The sequence below is a fragment of the Pseudochaenichthys georgianus genome, chromosome 23 (assembly GCF_902827115.2).
Source record: "Pseudochaenichthys georgianus chromosome 23, fPseGeo1.2, whole genome shotgun sequence".
In the NCBI taxonomy this organism is placed as follows: Eukaryota; Metazoa; Chordata; class Actinopteri; order Perciformes; family Channichthyidae; genus Pseudochaenichthys; species Pseudochaenichthys georgianus.
In genome coordinates, this window is record NC_047525.1 from 24,675,313 (window position 1) to 24,697,861 (window position 22,549).

Genomic DNA, 22,549 nt, shown 5'->3' on the forward strand with positions numbered 1-22,549 from the left:
TAAAATAACTGTCAGCATATATACATATTTGGTCATCATCTAAGTTATAAAGTGCATAACAAGTTAACATGGGTTGTGAAAACAGTGTATATTTACGACAATGAAAATGCCCGGGTGAAGTACAAGTACCTCCGTTGATTAAATGTACTTAGTTACTTTCCACCACTGATTTAGAGCTTAATTGTCTACCTGTATGGAGGTTAACTTTATCTTTGATGACTTCATTTAATCTCTGCACGTCGGTCAGTTCGTCATCCGTGTGAGAAAGATGATAATTAAATACCAACGATGCCTACCATGAACAGCATGTCGCGTGCAGGTGGATCGACGGTGGACCGCGCCCTGTTGTGTTCCTCCAGACATTCAGTAAGGAACCTCTTGGAAGTGTTTTCTGGAAGCGAGTCCGAACACACCCCTGAGTGGTTAATAATCCAGGCCCACAGGACAATCTGCACCACAGTCGCCATGCTGAGAAGACGCTCCAGGCAGAGTGTGTGGTTTTTGAAAAGCAGTAAAACAGGAAATGAACACTCAAGAGGAAGAGGAAGAATGTTTCTGAGCAGCGATAAACATCTGCAACTCACACCGTGAGCAGAACAAAGGTGCTGAAGTGAGGGTGATGTAAGGAGGCAGAGAAACGCTAAGCGTCCATTGGATGAAAGCATTATTTCTACACGAGTTTAACTTTGCCTTCTTATATGTAAGAAAACGACCCTGTGGACCTCTACTTTAAAGAGTCCTCTCCTGCTGATGTTCAGGTGTATATCAGTATGTAGTGTCTCTACTTTAAAGAGTCCTCTCCTGCTGATGTTCAGGTGTATATCAGTATGTAGTGTCTCTACTTTAAAGAGTCCTCTCCTGCTGATATGCAGGTGTATATCAGTATGTAGTGTCTCTACTTTAAAGAGTCCTCTCCTGTTGATGTTCAGGTGTATATCAGTATGTAGTGTCTCTACTTTAAAGAGTCCTCTCCTGCTGATGTTCAGGTGTATATCAGTATGTTGTGTCTCTACTTTAAAGAGTCCTCTCCTGCTGATGTTCAGGTGTATATCAGTATGTAGTGTCTCTACTTTAAAGAGTCCTCTCCTGCTGATGTTCAGGTGTATATCAGTATGTTGTGTCTCTACTTTAAAGAGTCCTCTCCTGCTGATGTTCAGGTGTATATCAGTATGTAGTGTCTCTACTTTAAAGAGTCCTCTCCTGCTGATGTTCAGGTGTATATCAGTATGTTGTGTCTCTACTTTAAAGAGTCCTCTCCTGCTGATGTTCAGGTGTATATCAGTATGTAGTGTCTCTACTTTAAAGAGTCCTCTCCTGCTGATGTTCAGGTGTATATCAGTATGTAGTGTCTCTACTTTAAAGAGTCCTCTCCTGCTGATGTTCAGGTGTATATCAGTATGTAGTGTCTCTACTTTAAAGAGTCCTCTCCTGCTGATGTTCAGGTGTATATCAGTATGTAGTGTCTCTACTTTAAAGAGTCCTCTCCTGCTGATATGCAGGTGTATATCAGTATGTAGTGTCTCTACTTTAAAGAGTCCTCTCCTGTTGATGTTCAGGTGTATATCAGTATGTAGTGTCTCTACTTTAAAGAGTCCTCTCCTGCTGATGTTCAGGTGTATATCAGTATGTTGTGTCTCTACTTTAAAGAGTCCTCTCCTGCTGATGTTCAGGTGTATATCAGTATGTAGTGTCTCTACTTTAAAGAGTCCTCTCCTGCTGATGTTCAGGTGTATATCAGTATGTTGTGTCTCTACTTTAAAGAGTCCTCTCCTGCTGATGTTCAGGTGTATATCAGTATGTAGTGTCTCTACTTTAAAGAGTCCTCTCCTGCTGATGTTCAGGTGTTTATCAGTATGTGGTGTCTCTACTTTAAAGAGTCCTCTCCTGCTGCTGTTCAGGTGTATATCAGTATGTAGTGTCTCTACTTTTAAAGAGTCCTCCCCTGCTGATGTTCAGGTGTATATCAGTATGTAGTGTCTCTACTTTAAAGAGTCCTCTCCTGCTGATGTTCAGGTGTATATCAGTATGTAGTGTCTCTACTTTAAAGAGTCCTCTCCTGTTGATGTTCAGGTGTATATCAGTATGTAGTGTCTCTACTTTAAAGAGTCCTCTCCTGTTGATGTTCAGGTGTATATCAGTATGTAGCGTCTCTACTTTAAAGAGTCCTCTCCTGCTGATGTTCAGGTGTATATCAGTATGTAGCGTCTCTACTTTAAAGAGTCCTCTCCTGCTGATGTTCAGGTGTATATCAGTATGTAGCGTCTCTACTTTAAAGAGTCCTCTCCTGCTGATGTTCAGGTGTATATCAGTATGTAGCGTCTCTACTTTAAAGAGTCCTCTCCTGCTGATGTTCAGGTGTATATCAGTATGTAGTGTCTCTACTTTAAAGAGTCCTCTCCTGCTGATGTTCAGGTGTATATCAGTATCTAGTGTCTCTACTTTAAAGAGTCCTCTCCTGCTGATGTTCAGGTGTATATCAGTATTTAGTGTCTCTACTTTAAAGAGTCCTCTCCTGCTGATGTTCAGGTGTATATCAGTATGTAGTGTCTCTACTTTAAAGAGTCCTCTCCTGCTGATGTTCAGGTGTATATCAGTATGTAGTGTCTCTACTTTAAAGAGTCCTCTCCTGCTGATGTTCAGGTGTATATCAGTATGTAGTGTCTCTACTTTAAAGAGTCCTCTCCTGCTGATGTTCAGGTGTATATCAGTGTGTAGTGTCTCTACTTTAAAGAGTCCTCTCCTGCTGATGTTCAGGTGTATATCAGTGTGTAGTGTCTCTACTTTAAAGAGTCCTCTCCTGCTGATGTTCAGGTGTATATCAGTGTGTAGTGTCTCTACTTTAAAGAGTCCTCTCCTGCTGATGTTCAGGTGTATATCAGTGTGTAGTGCCTCTACTTTAAAGAGTCCTCTCCTGCTGATGTTCAGGTGTATATCAGTATGTAGTGTCTCTACTTTAAAGAGTCCTCTCCTGCTGCTGTTCAGGTGTATATCAGTATGTAGTGTCTCTACTTTAAAGAGTCCTCTCCTGCTGATGTTCAGGTGTATATCAGTATGTAGTGTCTCTACTTTAAAGAGTCCTCTCCTGCTGATGTTCAGGTGTATATCAGTATGTAGTGTCTCTACTTTAAAGAGTCCTCTCCTGCTGTTGTTCAGGTGTATATCAGTATGTAGTGTCTCTACTTTAAAGAGTCCTCTCCTGCTGATGTTCAGGTGTATATCAGTATGTAGTGTCTCTACTTTAAAGAGTCCTCTCCTGCTGCTGTTCAGGTGTATATCAGTATGTAGTGTCTCTACTTTAAAGAGTCCTCTCCTGATGATGTTCAGGTGTATATCAGTATGTAGTGTCTCTACTTTAAAGAGTCCTCTCCTGATGATGTTCAGGTGTATATCAGTATGTAGTGTCTCTACTTTAAAGAGTCCTCTCCTGCTGATGTTCAGGTGTATATCAGTGTGTAGTGTCTCTACTTTAAAGAGTCCTCTCCTGCTGCTGTTCAGGTGTCTATCAGTATGTAGTGTCTCTACTTTAAAGAGTCCTCTCCTGCTGATGTTCAGGTGTATATCAGTATGTTGTGTCTCTACTTTAAAGAGTCCTCTCCTGCTGATGTTCAGGTGTATATCAGTATGTAGTGTCTCTACTTTAAAGAGTCCTCTCCTGCTGATGTTCAGGTGTATATCAGTATGTTGTGTCTCTACTTTAAAGAGTCCTCTCCTGCTGATGTTCAGGTGTATATCAGTATGTAGTGTCTCTACTTTAAAGAGTCCTCTCCTGCTGATGTTCAGGTGTTTATCAGTATGTGGTGTCTCTACTTTAAAGAGTCCTCTCCTGCTGCTGTTCAGGTGTATATCAGTATGTAGTGTCTCTACTTTAAAGAGTCCTCCCCTGCTGATGTTCAGGTGTATATCAGTATGTAGTGTCTCTACTTTAAAGAGTCCTCCCCTGCTGATGTTCAGGTGTATATCAGTATGTAGTGTCTCTACTTTAAAGAGTCCTCTCCTGCTGATGTTCAGGTGTATATCAGTATGTAGTGTCTCTACTTTAAAGAGTCCTCTCCTGCTGATGTTCAGGTGTATATCAGTATGTAGTGTCTCTACTTTAAAGAGTCCTCTCCTGCTGCTGTTCAGGTGTATATCAGTATATAGTGTCTCTACTTTAAAGAGTCCTCTCCTGCTGATGTTCAGGTGTATATCAGTATGTAGTGTCTCTACTTTAAAGAGTCCTCTCCTGCTGATGTTCAGGTGTATATCAGTATGTAGTGTCTCTACTTTAAAGAGTCCTCTCCTGCTGATGTCCAGGTGTATATCAGTATGTAGTGTCTCTACTTTAAAGAGTCCTCTCCTGCTGATGTTCAGGTGTATATCAGTATGTAGTGTCTCTACTTTAAAGAGTCCTCTCCTGCTGCTGTTCAGGTGTATATCAGTATGTAGTGTCTCTACTTTAAAGAGTCCTCTCCTGCTGATGTTCAGGTGTATATCAGTATGTAGTGTCTCTACTTTAAAGAGTCCTCTCCTGCTGATGTTCAGGTGTATATCAGTATGTAGTGTCTCTACTTTAAAGAGTCCTCTCCTGCTGATATTCAGGTGTATATCAGCATGTAGTGTCTCTACTTTAAAGAGTCCTCTCCTGATGATGTTCAGGTGTATATCAGTATGTAGTGTCTCTACTTTAAAGAGTCCTCTCCTGCTGATGTTCAGGTGTATATCAGTATGTAGTGTCTCTACTTTAAAGAGTCCTCTCCTGCTGATGTTCAGGTGTATATCAGTATGTAGTGTCTCCTGTCAGATATTAGTCCTTCCTTTGTTAAATATGTTTAGTTGAATATCAGTTTGTAAAGGCTAAAATCCCTGTGTTCCTTTCCACACATGCTCAACAAGGAACTCCACAAACAGTGTTTTATCAAGTATGTTTTTAATTTTAATTGAAAGTGCATCAATTGATTATTATTGTTGACATGATTAATACTTAACAAAGAAACCCTTAGTGTGATCCTTCACCCTCACATCAATACAAGGTTCCTTATCGTCAAACTAGCTAGAGAGGAATTATGAAAATCTTAGGTCACAGGCTTCTCCAACAAAGCAACACAATAATACAGATAAGCAGACGATATTAAAGTATATTAAAAGTAAAACAACAAAGTGGAATAGAGCAATACGAGTCTATATACAAGTTATTGGAATGATATATTAGATAATAGATGAATGTTATGAAATTGTTTCAGCAGTATCAATATTATTACATTGATTTCTCTGCTTCTCCAGAACCAGGATGTTTTCAGGAGAACACTCCATGTCTCCACACACAGTGCTAATTAAATATGGACTATAAATACCTGATCAAAACGTATACTTCATTGATACCAGGACACCACCCTGATAACCAATCAGAAGCGTGTTGAATGCCCCTGCTTGTATATATGTAATTCTATAAAGGCAACATTGGACTAATTAGCGATGATTGCACATGTTGGGGTTTTTTAGATGGATAGAATATGTATCACACACACATGAACACAGCACACACACTGACACTTAGTCTCTGCTTTTTACCCAACCGTTTTCCACGTTTGCTCTTCAATGTCAACTAGGAATCAGACGTGTTTCAATTAAGCTTAAAGGTCCCCTATTATACTGTTTTTAATCAATATAGGTCTCATGTATATACACAACATGTCTCTGAAGGGTTTGGCTCCAAACCCCAAACAGATCATTGCAGCATTACCCATAATCCCCTCTGTTTCAGCCCTGTTTCCAAAGTGCTGATTCTCTGTCTGTTACTTAGATGAAGATAAGGAGCCCCTCCCCACGCCCCTCTGAGAGACATTTGGTTACAAAGAACTCAATGGGGGGGGGGGGGGGGGTTACCTTGGTTGCTGATTGGCTAATGGTTACACAAGACAACACGTCGTTATGACATCATAAAGTGGCCAAAATCTGATCAGCTCATTTTCAGACAGGTTTTTATAGAAATGGATCAAAAAGAGAGAGAATCTTTGTTCCTGAAACTTTCAGAGTCTCTGTCCACAGAGGGGACACATGTTGATGTAGAAGAGACATGGAGAAGAGGGGACACATGTTGATGTAGAAGAGACATGTAGAAGAGGGGACACATGCTGATGTAGAAGAGACATGAAGAAGAGGGGACACATGTTGATGTAGAAGAGACATGAAGAAGAGGGGACACATGTTGATGTAGAAGAGACATGAAGAAGAGGGGACACATGTTGATGTAGAAGAGACATGAAGAAGAGGGGACACATGTTGATGTAGAAGAGACATGAAGAAGAGGGGACACATGTTGATGTAGAAGAGACATGAAGAAGAGGGGACACATGTTGATGTAGAAGAGACATGGAGAAGAGGGGACACATGTTGATGTAGAAGAGACATGGAGAAGAGGGGACACATGTTGATGTAGAAGAGACATGAAGAAGAGGGGACACATGTTGATGTAGAAGAGACATGAAGAAGAGGGGGACACATGTTGATGTAGAAGAGACATGAAGAAGAGGGGACACATGTTGATGTAGAAGAGACATGGAGAAGAGGGGACACATGTTGATGTAGAAGAGACATGAAGAAGAGGGGACACATGTTGATGTAGAAGAGACATGGAGAAGAGGGGACACATGTTGATGTAGAAGAGACATGGAGAAGAGGGGACACATGTTGATGTAGAAGAGACATGGAGAAGAGGGGACACATGTTGATGTAGAAGAGACATGGAGAAGAGGGGACACATGTTGATGTAGAAGAGACATGGAGAAGAGGGGACACATGTTGATGTAGAAGAGACATGAAGAAGAGGGGACACATGTTGATGTAGAAGAGACATGAAGAAGAGGGGACACATGTTGATGTAGAAGAGACATGAAGAAGAGGGGACACATGCTGATGTAGAAGAGACATGAAGAAGAGGGGACACATGTTGATGTAGAAGAGACATGAAGAAGAGGGGACACATGTTGATGTAGAAGAGACATGAAGAAGAGGGGACACATGTTGATGTAGAAGAGACATGAAGAAGAGGGGACACATGTTGATGTAGAAGAGACATGAAGAAGAGGGGACACATGTTGATGTAGAAGAGACATGAAGAAGAGGGGACACATGTTGATGTAGAAGAGACATGAAGAAGAGGGGACACATGTTGATGTAGAAGAGACATGAAGTAGAGGGGACACATGTTGATGTAGAAGAGACATGAAGAAGAGGGGACACATGTTGATGTAGAAGAGACATGAAGAAGAGGGGACACATGTTGATGTAGAAGAGACATGGAGAAGAGGGGACACATGTTGATGTAGAAGAGACATGTAGAAGAGGGGACACATGTTGATGTAGAAGAGACATGAAGAAGAGGGGACACATGTTGATGTAGAAGAGACATGAAGAAGAGGGGACACATGTTGATGAAGAAGAGGGGACACATGTTGATGTAGAAGAGACATGAAGAAGAGGGGACACATGTTGATGTAGAAGAGACATGAAGAAGAGGGGACACATGTTGATGTAGAAGAGACATGGAGAAGAGGAGACACATGTTGATGGAGAAGAGACATGAAGAAGAGGGGACACATGTTGATGTGGAAGAGACATGGAGAAGAGGAGACACATGTTGATGGAGAAGAGACATGAAGAAGAGGGGACACATGTTGATGTAGAAGAGACATGAAGAAGAGGGGACACATGTTGATGAAGAAGAGACATGAAGAAGAGGGGACACATGTTGATGTAGAAGAGACATGTAGAAGAGGGGACACATGTTGATGTAGAAGAGACATGAAGAAGAGGGGACACATGTTGATGTAGAAGAGACATGAAGAAGAGGGGACACATGTTGATGTAGAAGAGACATGAAGAAGAGGGGACACATGTTGATGTAGAAGAGACATGAAGAAGAGGGGACACATGTTGATGTAGAAGAGACATGAAGAAGAGGGGACACATGTTGATGTAGAAGAGACATGGAGAAGAGGAGACACATGTTGATGGAGAAGAGACATGAAGAAGAGGGGACACATGTTGATGTGGAAGAGACAATTATTGCATTATTGTAATCCAGACCTTCTAGGTTCCAGTGTCACCACAAAATGAATGTCCTCCATTTCCCAGTATTCTCTTCCTGCTTTGAAGCCACAGTGAGAGAAACATCATTTTGGGGAGAAGTCAAAGTGTCTCCAGACGAAGTACACTAAGTTCACGTCACTAATCAACTTGTATTTAAGTTAAATGTTTATCTATCACCTGCTTAAATTAAATATGCAAAAACGCCAATAAATAAATGTCCTTCAGTAAGGCAAATTGACTATCTCGGATGCCCTGCTAAAGCTTTCGATCATTAGTTACCATAGGCAACCGGTCATACCAGACCACAACAAGTCATATTCACATCAATTCACAGGACCATCTCTGCCTGCTGCAGGAACTCCTCCCAGTCTGGCGCCGAAACTGGTAGCTCTGTCTGGAAGTGGTTCCAGAACCTAGAGACCGACAGGACACATTAACGTTAAAAACATTTACAATAGAGTGCTGCAGTGATGATTCGGAGGCCGACCCGGAAGTGAGCTGCGCATGGGTTCCCTCGACAAAAAAGCGACGAGATTTCTCCATAGGACTTTGGAATATTGTAAAAAATAAGATCTGTGGAAAACGAACCTGTTTGGTAAATGCACGTTTTGTTCAGCTGGATAATAATAATAATAATAATACATTTTATTTTTAGGCGCCTTTCATGACACCCAAGGACCCCGTACAATTAAAAAAAAAAATAAATAAATTAAAAATAAATAAAATAAAAGCTAATAGGCAACAGAACAAGATAAAAACACAAACAGGAAATCATGGAGAAGACAGTCAAGTGGACACAAATGAAACATATAATGGGGAGCACTACAGTGAGTAAGCACCACATGTTTACCCTACTTTTATCATTTTCTAATCATAGACCTAATGGCCAGAAGCTAAATGCTAACGTTATGCTATAAAGGAACTACAGCCGAGTACAGCTGGGTCGCACGACTTCAACGTCACGCCAACTTAAGATCCATATTCAAAATTGTAAAATGGTTGACGTCATTGTACGGGTCTTTAAATATTGCTATTTATTTAAAAGAAAAATGAATGACAATTTTGTTTTATTTTCAATAAACCGCAAACTCTACATATGTTTTTTTTGCTCATACGAATCCGAAACGAACTTCAGACTCAGTCTTGACCGTCACTCGGAAACATTTGACGTCTTAAAAATATAAATAAATAACGTAAATTCGCTAAATATCATACAATTTATACAACTATAACATAATATAACTGTGGTTAAAATATAAAAGATAAATATTATTTTGTGGTTAAAATATATAAAAAAACAATATTATTTAGTATTAATATTTTTGACGACTATGCTACGTATAATTCCCATTTTACGCAATTGGTTGAAGTGTTGTTTTAACAGTCTGCAGGAGGTAGGGACTTGCTTTCAAGCAGAACAGGGCAGACTAACTTAGCGGGAGTGTTTACGTGTTCGGCGTAATGACGTACAACGGCCTCGACAACTTCTGTAGTCCTATTCAGCCACTTGTTAACAACCTTCGTTTCCTGCACCACTCTATAAGTTGGCATGTGTAACTTACTATCTCAGACCTGTGTCTTGTTATGAGAACTTGCGTCCTAAGTGTGGAGGAAACTTCTGTGTAGCAATGCAGTGGGAGTCACCGACTCATGAAGGAGACACGGGACGAGTTCTGAAGTCAAACACTGGGATTGAATACAAGCATCGGCCGGAGAAATTCACATCACAAGTCACACAGTCGAAGGTTCTTGTTGGAGCTATATATCTCTTTATATTATTTAATAGTTTAACATTTATTTCCTTGCTGTTTATTGTAAATGTATTCTTAGTTAGCGTCATAAGTTAAAGTAGTTTCTATGCTTTTATTTTGAAGGCATGTTTGGGCACTGGGTGATTCGAGCACCTGGTGTAATTGTATATATTGGAGACAGGTGGGAGGTGGGAGCCAGAGCACTCGTAGGCAAACATTTTTTTTTACCAGGGTGTTTCAAGCCACACAAAGGAAAGCCATAGGAACGGCTTAAGGAACGAGATATAGGAAACCTGTTCATTATATTTTGTTATAGGAATAAAATGCACAACGGAGAATCTTGTCTGGACCTGGATCATTGCCCTGCGTAAGATCCGCTAGCTAGTGCCTCAGCGGCTGTTAAGTAAACTATCTGTTTTAGTTCTATATGATTTTGGCCGCTACAGTTCTGACTGCACGGGTGGGTTGCCACGTCAAATCTGATCCGCCTCGCATCTTGGTAGACCCTTTAACTAGTTTACCGAGAGCTAATCAGCATATTGGGGGAAGGTATCCGTGAGCACCTGGAGACTCTGAATCACTCATCTGACTCTATGGCTCTTGTGACCGAGAGTTGACCAGTCATAACACTGGTAATGTCAGCAGAGGCTTCCCATTCCTTAAGACAGATAACAGACTTCGGGTTCGGTCGTAAAACGTCAACAGGCCGAAAGTAAAGACAATTAATCCCTAACAATAAGTAGAATGCTCAGAAGTGCTGAAGTGATCCAAAGACTGCTGGGATCTTTCCGGTGTTTTCTGTTTACGACTGAAATACAATTAAAATGAGACAAAGTGCGTTTACTTGTGATGGTAGATATCCGGGTCTCGGCTTATGTGGTTCTGGAAGCCGATGTACAGATCGTCCCATAGACGGCCGTGCAGCACTGCAGATCTCATCACGCTGATCCGGTTTTTGATCTTTAGGGATGAAACCAAGAAAACTTTGAAGCTGCATGAACGAAACAGGAACTGCGCCTCACAAGAGTCTACGACAGACTGAAAACAGCAGGGTTCATGGGACGTAACGAAGTACATTCACTCAAGTACTATTTTGTCATACTTGTACTTTACTTGAGTATTTCCACTTACTGCTACTTTATACTTTACTCCCCTTACATTTTGGAACATCAAGTGTCCTTTTTACTCCACTACATTTACTAACAACAATAGTTCCCAGCTACTGTTTACATATAAAACACATTTTTAAATGATATCCTGCAGTACCTTATTACATATTTATTACAAAACAAACTTATACTGTCTTAATAATGTCCTACATGTATTTGTAAGCAATAAAAATAACGAATCACTTAAAGGTGGGGTAGGTAATTCACCTCAGAAACACTTTGTTATATTCCATGGAATGCTCTTAACATCCCGATAGCAATGAATACATTAAAACATGTCATCTGTGGAAGCCGTGGCGCTGTAAAACGCACGACCAATCATCTGAGCCGGCTAAAGTAACTGGATGGCCTACCTGCCTGTCAGCCTTCCATCGGGGCACAAACTTATCTCGTGCCCTCATTGGTCATGTGCGCGTTCGTGTGTGTTGGAGGAGGGGCTCTGTGAGGAAGTCTGAAGGAAGGGGAAGATTTTTTTCGGCTGCGTAGTTTCAAATTATAGCGCACTCGAGCTGGTTTCTCCAAAATTACCCTACCTTTAATATTCCATACAAATATAATACTTTCAAAACGGCCATGGTGCACTTTGGATACTTTAAGTACATTTAGCTGGCTATATTTCTACTTAAGTAGCATTTTGAATATCGGACTTTCAGTTGTCATGAAGTATTTTCAGACCAAAGTATTTATACTTTTACTTAAGTAAAGGATCTAAGTGCTTCTTCCACCTCTGCTGGGTTGATGAGCATTGAGCTGGATTTTTTGTAAATGACTAGATGATTTTTTTGTGTATTAGAGTTTAAATATTTCCCATGTCTATGTTTTATTATCTTTTCTTTTTAATGACTGATTTTAAATGCCATTTTCTTAATGTCTTTCGTTTTTTGTAAAGCACTTTGAATTGCCTTGTGTTGAAAGGTGCTATATAAATAAACTTGCCTTGCCTTTGTCTCACCTCAATGTAGAAGTGCTCTCTGCCAGGCCTGGCGGTGGGAAAGGACAGATCCAAAAAGTCCACCAAGTAGTCGTAGCCACCAGCATGGGGTTCAAAGTTGTCCTTTGTCTCGATCACCTTATATATTTGTGTGAAAAAATGTGCTCTGGTTAAAAAACGCATCAACAAGCAACAGCAAGAAAGGACAATAGGGCTAGCTAGTTGCTGTTGAGCTGGTTATTAGCCATGCTAGCGGCATCTCGATATAATATAATATAATAAATGATCTCAGGCATTATTTAAGATTGCCAGCAAATCATTAACCCACATTTCAACACGTGTTTCCAAATATGCTAAATGTAATTTTCTTTATTGGTAATAAGCAAATGTTAGCATGCTCAAAATGCTAAGCTAAGATGGTGAACATGATTACTTTACAATGCTCGGGAAGGTTTTGCAAAAGTATCTGCGATTCTACAAAAGAACAGAAAGAGGGTCTTCTATGTCAAGTTTATATTTACCCGCATGACAAGGTTGTAGTTTTTAAAGCCTGCCCAGGAGTAATAGAATTGGATCCAGCTTTTATGTTTGAATATCTCAGAGCCGATGGCGCCGTTTAGTTCATTCAAATACAAGTCGAAATCCCATTTGTCCTTGTAGATTTGTGCATTAGCCGGGGGATCAGTGATGGCCGCTCTGTGTTTGGTTGTGTAATGAAAGAAATAAACACATACAAAGAAGGTGAACTTATGATGGGTCTCCATGTGTGTAGTTTAAATTATCATATTAATCTTAAGCCTATTTTGTAATCTGGGCACGATTCCTATTCTCTGTTCTCAAAAGTACTTTTTCTAAATAATGCTTTGAGTTCAGACAGGGGTAGACAAAAGCCTTTTTAACAGTGACTGGCAAATGTACATTTTTGTGAGTTAGAAGAAACAACTGTGACTAAACCATAGTTAGCTAGCTTTGAATGCTAACTGCTAATGTGAAGTCTAAAAAATGTACCAAGAAAAGGACAGCCGTAGCTAGCTAGCTTATTAATGCTAACTCTGTAAGATTGTTTGAAAGTGCCGTCAGAGAATCGTTTAAAATCAAGAACCATGTAAATAGGTTTTTCTTGTGGAATTAATGACAACATCCATAATGTTATCCTAAAAGACAAAGCCTAAATACCTAAAAACAAGGACAGCCGTAGCTAGCTAGCTTATTAATGCTAACTCTGTAAGATTGTTTGAAAGTGCCGTCAGAGAATCGTTTAAAACCAAGAATCATGTTAAGATAATAATAATAATAAATTATATTTCTATAGCGCTTTTCTTGAACCCAAAGACGCTTTACATTTGGGAGGGAGGGTAGACCAAACAAAAACAAAACAGAAAAGCAGTCAGGAGGAAGTTGGTGGAGAGGAGGGGGGGGGGGGGGGGTTATGGATATACAGAGTGGAAGAGGTGGGTTTTGAGGCGGCACTGGAACAGGGTGAGGAACTCAGACTCACAGAGGTCTTGGGGGAGGGAGTTAAGCTAGATAGCTAGCTTATTAATGCTAACTGCTAATGCTAAGTCTAAATATCCGAAAAGGACAGCCATAGTAAGCTATCTTATTAATGCTAACTGCTAATGCTAAGTCTAAATATCCGAAAAGGACAGCCATAGTAAGCTATCTTATTAATGCTAACTGCTAATGCTAAGTCTAAATGTCCGAAAAGGACAGCCATAGTAAGCTATCTTATTAATGCTAACTGCTAATGCTAAGTCTAAATATCCGAAAAGGACAGCCATAGTAAGCTATCTTATTAATGCTAACTGCTAATGCTAAGTCTAAATATCCGAAAAGGACAGCCATAGTAAGCTATCTTATTAATGCTAACGCTGTCAGATTGTTTGAAAGTGCCGGCAGACTTTCATTTAAAAACAAGAATCATGGTTTTGCTTTGGAATGAATGAAAACATCCATAATGTTATGCTAAAAGACAAAGCCTAAATGCCTCAAAAAAAGGATAGCCGTAGCTAACTAGCTTATTATGCTAACTAGCTTATTATGCTAACGCTGTAAGATTGTTTGAAAGTGCTGTAAGACATTCATTTAAAAACAAGAATCATGTTAATGGGTTTTGCTTGTAGAATAATGCGTTGACACACACACACACACACACACACACACACACACACACACACACACACACACACACACACACACACACACACACACACACACACACACACACACACACACACACACACACACACACACACACACACACACACACACACACACACACACACACACACACACACACACACACACACACACACACTAAAGCGTTGTCAACCTGTTAGTGGGGTCTCTCAGAGCGAGGCCGAGGTCCAGCACACTGCTTGGTTTGGGCGTCCATGTTTTGATGTCTGGTGCAACTTTATTGATCAGCGCGTTGAGGTTCTCTGCACTGTTCTTGATGTTTGTTCCCCTAATGGATCTGCATGCACAGAACACAGTAGAGACTTATGAAGACGGATGAACAAGGAAGATATCTAAAAGTATTCCTCAGTGTCTCCTATCATTTGAATTTAAGAACGCACCTGTGGCAAAACGCCCTTAAAATATGACTCAACTTAAATTAAATCATTATCCGGTAAATTGATCGTCTGACTTTTTAAGATTAAATCACATAAAACAAATAAAAACACTTATTTAATAATACACACTTTCCTTTGACGTTCTACTGGATTATGTCATTTCCTGCACGCCCTACCAGCTAATCCATTCTCTTTCCTGTTGTTGTGAAAGAAGGCCTTTCTAAATAATAAAAAATGAGCGTTTACAACTGCAAACAGATTTAATTACAATACAGTTTTAAAATATATATTATTCTGAAATAGGCCACTTCAGACATCATTTTACTGCGGTGCAATGTCAAAAGGACCGCTCTTCTTTAGGTAAATTATTCACAGATAGGATTGGTATACTACATATGATATACTCGCAAATCATTCTTATTGGGACTTGGCTTGGGAACCAAAGGGTCGCCTGTTTAATTCTGCGGACAGACCAAAGTGTGGGCTGTGACTTGGAGAGAAATGTATCATTCACGTTTATTTCATTTGCTTCTTCCCATCTTATCCAGATATAAATGATTAACTTCCTGAATTTGTAGTCACATGATGGCCAACGTTTTCTGGAATCTGGGTCAACTTATCATCGTCTCTCCTACTTTTTATTCACATAGATCTCTCCAAGCTAAACTCCACATTAACTAAGTCTGATTTAGAGCTAAACATATCATCTTCATTTTTCAACCGGGGACAAATAATAAGCTTTTAAACCCATGTCTTATTTATCATCCACTAGGATTCCTCCAATACATCTGAGCAAGTTCTACCTGTCTGATGGATGAGCTTCCACGAAATAGCCAGCGAACGGGCAGTAGATCTTGGGCTCCAGGGACTTCACCAGCGCAGATTTGTAATTCAGCAGCTTCACCCTTTCGTTTTTGATAAAAGTTTCCTTCCAGGAATCTGGTGACAAACAAGAGGGCATCACGGTTATGTTCTGCATTGCGGGGCTAACTAAACATAATGTGGCCATGGGTGAACACTAACAGCACGCATTTTGGGGAGGATTTGAACACGTTTTTCTTACCCCTGTTCCCAACTTATGGGAGGCTGCCTGCCTTCTTGTAAACTACGCTGCAGCTTCAAATACGATGCAAATATAAACACACATGCAAATGAAAAAACATAACCACCAACTTGACAACACGTGCGCTTTCTGAATGCTGCTGTGCATGTGGTGTCCAGTTAGTGAACATGTTTCTTGTGTTTTGCCACATTTGTGTTTTTAAATTTGCAGCGTTTTTGAAACTGAAGCGTGTTTCTGCGAATGGAAATGTTTGGGCCGTGTTTGATAAGTGGTTGAAAGACAATAGGCGCGTTCACACCTGAGTACTTTCCCACGTACTTTTCCCGTTTAGTTCCGTTAGTGCCTGGAAGCGTTCACACCAAAAAGAGATCTTAGTTCCGATAAATTTTACCCCCATTGTTACTGCCTGCTAGAGAGGTGGGACTATTATGGGAGAAAAAAGTACCAATTTTGATTGGCTGGGCGGATTGCAAACCACGCCCCGTAAAACTCTGACATTTTTTGTGAAGCCGCCATTGTATTTGCTGGCATTAGCATTATTAGCATTAGCATTAGCCCCGCGGCGCCAACGCAGAGGGACTAACGTATGGCAACACAAAATGAAACATGGGAGCGGAGGAGATGAGGAGGTGTCGGCGTTCTGGCGATTTACTCGGAAGGCTTCAGTAGAAGCTGCTGGGACTCCCAGCAGCTTCTACTGAAGCCAGTCCCCAACTCCGGGGACTTCCGGCCGGGGACTCCGGGTGGCAGTATACGCCGTGAAGTGGTTTGAAGCCTGCCAGTAAACCCAAAGCAGAAGAAGAAGAAGTGACGTCAGCGGCTTAATTTGCCTAATCCTCCCCCAGGAACTTATTCCGGTGTGAACGCGATCTGTCCTTAGTTCCATGGGGGCACTAAGTGCTGGGAACTAAGTACGGCAAAGTACTTGGTGTGAAAGCGGCTAAGGACAGGATACATATATCATATTTCTGTCATGGTTTTGGATTTATGTTGCCATTTTCCACCTTTTTATTTTGAAATGTTTTGCTCCCCCCCCCCCTGTGTTTCACCTCCCCTCTCCAGCTGTGTCTTGTGACTACCCTTCTGTGTATTTAGTCTTGCTTTCCCTTGTGTTCCTTGTCCGATCGTCGTCAATGTAATCTGCATGTTCCTGACCGTGAGTTTGTTCTTGTTCCTTGTGCCTTGACCTAGTTTCACTCGGTTAGTTTTTCTTTGTTTCGTTTTCAGTTTTTGAATAAAGCTTGATTATTGTTACAACCTGCACCCCTGTCTGTGTTGTTTTACCCAAACCTGAAAATATCGCACGGAGACAGACAAATAAAGAAACAGACAGGGCTTTAGGTTTTAATACACAGGCATCCCCCTGTCTTGGGTCTTTGTTTGAGATCGACCTCATCATGTTTCTCTACTTGTCCGGAGCATAATAGTAACATGTAATGAGTCTCACCCGTGTATTTCCCCCCAAAGAAGGTCATGGGGAATCCAGATGCTCCTCCAGCAAAGTCACTCATCATTAAGTCCACATTGTTGGGTAACTTGCCTCCATTTGGCCTCGTGCAGTCCACAGTGTTCAGGATCATGTGACCTAGAACAGAAACACAATTATTTGATTGCTTTTGATACACAACACTGTTATTACACCTATATTACACCCATGTTACACAGTTCATACACTGGTATAACACCCACTTTACACATGGACACAGCCTGTTAAATGTCACAGGATAGTGGATACAGACACCATTTAAGGGTTATCTTATGGAAGTCATGCATCTCTTGTAATAACATTAAAAATTGAAAACAAAAATGCACCTTTATATTCAACAATGAGGCAGGTGTCAAGTTCGGGGTGCACACCGTCCATCAGGATCATAAATCGTAGGTGCTCGTTCACCTGAAGCAGACCAAGGGACAGTGGAGTGAACAATTAGCGGAGTCTATTCATTATTATTAACAGCCTATATTCACACATATTTTACGAAAGTATTTGTCATTACATTTTTCCAGACTCCAAAAGGAACAACATTGATGTTGGTCAGTGGGACTTGGCTTTGCTCCAAATACCTGTTGTATCAAGGAACAAAAGGGGCATTCAAACACATTTAAAGAAAAGTATTATTTTAAGTAACAGATGTAATGAATTAAAGGCGGGGTAGGTAATTTTGGAGAAACCGGCTCGAGTGCGCTATAATTTTAAAATACACAGCCGGAAGAAATCTGCCATTTCCACTTCCTCCTCCAACACACACGAACGCGCACATGACCAATGAGGGCACGAGATCAGTTTGTGCACAGATGGAAGGCTGGCAGCAGGGCCGGCCCTCGGCATAGGCATTATAAGCGAATGCTAAGGGCGCCGAAAATTAGGGAGAAAAAAAAAAAGAAAGAAATTATTATTTTTCTTTTTATTTCATAACACAATTTTCCGATTTTGGATCAACAAAGTACATCTTATTATCTTATACTAACAGAACTACGCCTATACAGCGCCCATATGACCCCCCCCCCCCAAATCAAGTTGAACTGCCCCAGCCCCAGTAAAAACCAGAGGTTTATGTGAAATTGTTTTTTTTCAGCTAAAATCTTGTCTAGGGCAGAAAATTGGTCAGGGCCGGCCCTGGCTGACAGGCAGGTAGGCCATCCAGTTATTTGAGCTACTTAAGATATTCATTGCTATCGGGACGTTAAGAGCATTCCATGGAATATATCAAAAAGTGTATCTCGAGCCGGTTTCTCAAACGTACCTACCCCACCTTTAAAGCGAGCTCAAAGACTGTACTAACCAGAAGACAGGTCTCGCCGTGTCCCCAACATAAATGGGTACATCTGGCCTCCTCTTTGCCAAGTCTTTCAATGTTGGGTAACTACAAAAGAAAGGACGGTTCAAATCACAGATATACATAGAGCTCGGGGAAAATGACCACTGCAAAATCTATTGAAAGAATACAGAGTTATTGGCAAAGTCCTAATCACAATTTATACAAAATTGCTAGTAAAACCTCCTCTCTGAATAGTCTTTTGGTAACTAGAAAAGACAGGACAGGTCATCTTAGTGACGGGAAAAGAAGGTAGACTATTTCGCACCATGTTTCTGTTAGTAAAAACACATCATCAACACATATCAACACATTTCACATAACTGTATTAGGTTAGTTGAAAGCAATAATATTAAGTTGAAGCAAATGTGTTTTATTTAAACGTAATATTATTGCTTTCAACTAACCTAATACAGTTATGTGAAATCTGTTGACGTAATACATTTAATTAAAGTCAACGTTTCAGTTTTTTCAGTGCAGGTACCCTACCCGGTGCTCTATGTATCTATACTTCAACATTTCACTACTTATCAATTATTTATTTACTAAGTCTCTATTATTAAGATTTTTTTTATTTGAACCTCTTTTCCTTTCTCTTTCTTGATCCTCCTTAGCAACGGTCATTACAGTCCTTGACAGCGGTCTGTTCTACTGGATTAACAACGTGTCACATGTTCTGAGTTGACCAATCAGAACTTTATTTAGCCTCCGTATTGTTTATGGTTGAATGTGAGCCGCGAAAAAATAATAGATTCTTAAGTGGGCCATGAGTTGAAAAAGGTTGGGAACCGCTGATATACGTTATGAGTTCAACTTAAAGGTCACCTATTATGCAAAATCCACTTCTTCATGTCTCTTCTACATCAACATGTGTCCCCTCTTCTTCATGTCTCTTCTACATCAACATGTGTCCCCTCTTCTTCACGTCTCTTCTACATCAACATGTGTCCCCTCTTCTTCACGTCTCTTCTACATCAACATGTGTCCCCTCTTCTTCATGTCTCTTCTACATCAACATGTGTCCCCTCTTCTTCATGTCTCTTCTACATCAACATGTGTCCCCTCTTCTCCATGTCTCTTCTACATCAACATGTGTCCCCTCTTCTTCATGTCTCTTCTACATCAACATGTGTCCCCTCTTCTTCAAGTCGACTCCGGGTGGCAGTATACGCCGTGAAGTGGTTTGCGGCCTGCCAGTAAACCCAAAGCAGAAGAAGAAGAAGTGACGTCAGCGGCTTCATTTGCCTAATCCTCCCTCAGGGACTTCTTCCGGTGTGAACGCGACCTGAACTTAGTTCATGATAACTGAAGAGTTCTCATGAACTAAGTTCTCTTGAACCTTTGTGGGAAAAGTACTGCGGTGTGAACGCGCCTAATGAGTTCTTTGTAACCAAAACGCTCTCTCATGCCCCTTTCACACCAACGCGTGTTCAGCTCCGGCTCGGAGCTGGAGCTGAAAAGTACCGGTTTTTCCTGTTCACACCGCAGAGGCACCGCCTCTTAGCTCCGGAATCCGGTTCACTTCCAGCTCCAAAAAATTGTCGGTCTAGAGGCAAGAGCTTCGGAGCTAAGAGGCGGCGTCGCTTACGTCTCTCTTACGTCGAGGCGGGGGAAGGGGCATGGGCGGGATCAGCCTCCTGAACAACAACAAAATGCTTGCGTGTGATGTTTGTAAAGTTCCAAGTAAAGTCGTCCGATGTCTTCCATTTCGTTTCGTAAGAGGATAACCAAAGCGAACAGCGCTTCAATACAATTGTTGTTGTTGTCGATGTGAGGGATTTCCGCGCGGTTTGGATTTTATGAAGCAGGCACGTAGACGGTGACGTCATGACGCAGCAGCGGCAGCTCTGGGCGGTGTGAGCAGAGCGGGAGCAGAAGAGGGAAACCGGAGCTGAACCAGAAAAGCTCCCGCTCGGAGCTAGAAAGGGAAAAGCGCTGGTGTGAAAGCCGCATCAGAGGGGCGTGGGGAGGGGCTCCTTATTTTCATCTAAAGTAACAGACAGAGAATCAGCACTTTGGAAACAGGGCTGAAAGAGAGGGGATTATGGGTAATGCTGCAATGATGTTTGGTGTTTCAGCCAATCAGAGACAGGCTCTGTATATATCTGAGAGCTGTAATATATTGATGAAAAACAGTATAATAGGGGACCTTTAACTCCTTTTTAAGGAGTTATTATAAAAGGTGGCGACAGTGGAAGAGTTTACCTGAGGTGGTCGGAGTGCATGTGGCTGATGTAGATGAGATCTGCGGAGCACAGTCTGTCCATGGCGTCTGCTGGAGGCTCGTGGAGGAGCCACCATCCTCGGGCAAAAGCAGGACCCTTTAACCACGGATCGAACATGAAGCGGGTCTCCGCAAACTGCAGCTCCATGCAGGCGTGGGTGATGTACGTCACCTGTGGGGTGTTTAAAACATGCTTTATATAGGGGTAGGGGTAGGGTAGGGTTTTTAAGACAAGATAGAAGGGAACAGACATTTAGCAAAAACATCCCTGAAGAGAAAAACATGCTCAAGACTCTCTAAGGTACATGTTATCGAGGACTTCAAGGTGGGGTAGGTAATTTTGGAGAAAGAAAATCTGCCACTTCCTCACAGAGCCCCTCCTCCAACACACACGAACGCGCACATGACCAATGAGGGCACGAGATAAGTTTGTGCACAGACAGTGGCGGAGCTGGGGGGTGGCCGTGGTCACCCTATTGGCCACCCCAAACACCCTCACTACGGGGGCCCAAACTATTTTAGAACATTAAGAAAAAAAATGTAAGTAACCTTTCATCAAGAATTAACATTAATAGGACGTTATATTGATGATGTACTCACTAAACTTACAATTCATTTAACTTATTTTCTTCCTAAAGTTAATTATCCAAAGCCTCTAGTTTGTACACCCCCTTCTATTTACATGTAATGGTTTGGCCCTGCCTCCAAACGCGGTGCAGCACCGCCGGCACTTTCTAGCAGAGAGTGAGAGCATGTGAGGAGCAGGGATGCTAGTACTTACGTGTGTAGTTGTATACCATGTCTCAACGACTCACAAAGTCAGGCTTTCAAAAGAGAAAAAAAGGAGAGAAAGAAAATAGAGAGGGACAAAAGGGCGACAGTATGTCACCCAGTTTTTCAAAGAAAAGGTGGGTGTGGTCCATGAGTGGTGGAAATGTGTCTGTTAGCTAAGCGTAGTCCATTGTAAATAATAATTATGTTTTTTTACTAAGCTGACATTAAGTACTGTTAATATCTATACAGGTTTTTAATTGCACTGCTCTTTTAGCTGACATTTAATAAATGCAGGTACATTTTTAGCAGCTATTCACTAAATCAGTTGTCCCTCCCCCTGGTGCCAGGACCAACAGATCCATCTCTAGGCTCAACAGCCCTGTCCCCCCATAAGGCTGAACCTGAACCAGCTTTTCTCCCAACTGAAGGAGGTGAGCAGCATTGTGTTGAATGCCACTTAACATATCTGAAGGGAGACTGGAATACAACATATATACATATATCTAAACAAAAAGCTAACATCTAGTTTCAATTACACATTTCAAACACAGTATTTTTCCACATATTTAAGTTATATTTATTTGAATTTATGCATTCATGTTGAGAATGTTCCATTCAAAATGCATTTAAACCATAAAAGATGACTAGTGATATATTGTCAGGAATGTTAGTCTTATATCAAATAGTGAATTCACAATGTTATATTTTCACAGCTCAGTGTCAGTAAATACTGTGCAGTTAGTATTGGACTACAAGATGCAAGCCTGTACAGGTAGAGTAATTTAAAGCATAAATGAGTGGGTTGGGTTCTGGAGGTGTGGTTACAGCATTGAGCTTGGTTGGGTGGCCTGGGCCTGGTGGTGGGGCTCAATGTGATATATTTTCGGCCAGAGGGCAGGACCTATAACACATGTACTACCCAATAGCATTGAGGCTGAACAAAAGGACCGTTTGACTATGTAAATGTAGTCTTTTAAAAAAACTAAACATTTACTGACTTTTTTAGGATAGCTTTAAAGTAATGTTGTAAAATTACAACCAGGGGCCTTACAGGGTTAAGGGCTATTGTTTATTGTTATTTACTTTAAGATGTTTATTCTTAACCAATCATTTACTTTAAGATGTTTATTCTTAACCAATAATTTACTTTAAGATGTTTATTCTTAACCTATCATTTA

General features: G+C 41.0%; 1 protein-coding gene across 2 annotated transcripts in view; it reads right to left on the bottom strand.

Annotated features, from left to right (window-relative positions):
* Positions 1-7,883: 7,883 nt before the first annotated feature.
* The window catches only part of cmah (cytidine monophospho-N-acetylneuraminic acid hydroxylase), a 28,376-nt gene continuing 13,710 nt past the window's right edge, over positions 7,884-22,549 (bottom strand). Inside the window, exons 4-14 of one of the 2 annotated variants that reach the window (XM_034074756.2) lie at positions 20,579-20,769; positions 18,341-18,421; positions 17,555-17,621; positions 17,370-17,451; positions 17,005-17,142; positions 15,298-15,433; positions 14,251-14,394; positions 12,440-12,614; positions 11,940-12,056; positions 10,663-10,778; positions 7,884-8,480 (exon numbers count right to left, since the gene is read on the bottom strand). In XM_034074756.2, coding sequence (XP_033930647.1) covers positions 8,396-8,480; positions 10,663-10,778; positions 11,940-12,056; positions 12,440-12,614; positions 14,251-14,394; positions 15,298-15,433; positions 17,005-17,142; positions 17,370-17,451; positions 17,555-17,621; positions 18,341-18,421; positions 20,579-20,769 — 1,332 coding nt within the window. In that variant the 3' untranslated portion in view covers positions 7,884-8,395. Of the gene's footprint in view, positions 8,481-10,662; positions 10,779-11,377; positions 11,439-11,939; positions 12,057-12,439; positions 12,615-14,250; positions 14,395-15,297; positions 15,434-17,004; positions 17,143-17,369; positions 17,452-17,554; positions 17,622-18,340; positions 18,422-20,578; positions 20,770-22,549 lie in introns of those variants that run through there. The other variant, XM_071201749.1, reaches the window with a different exon arrangement.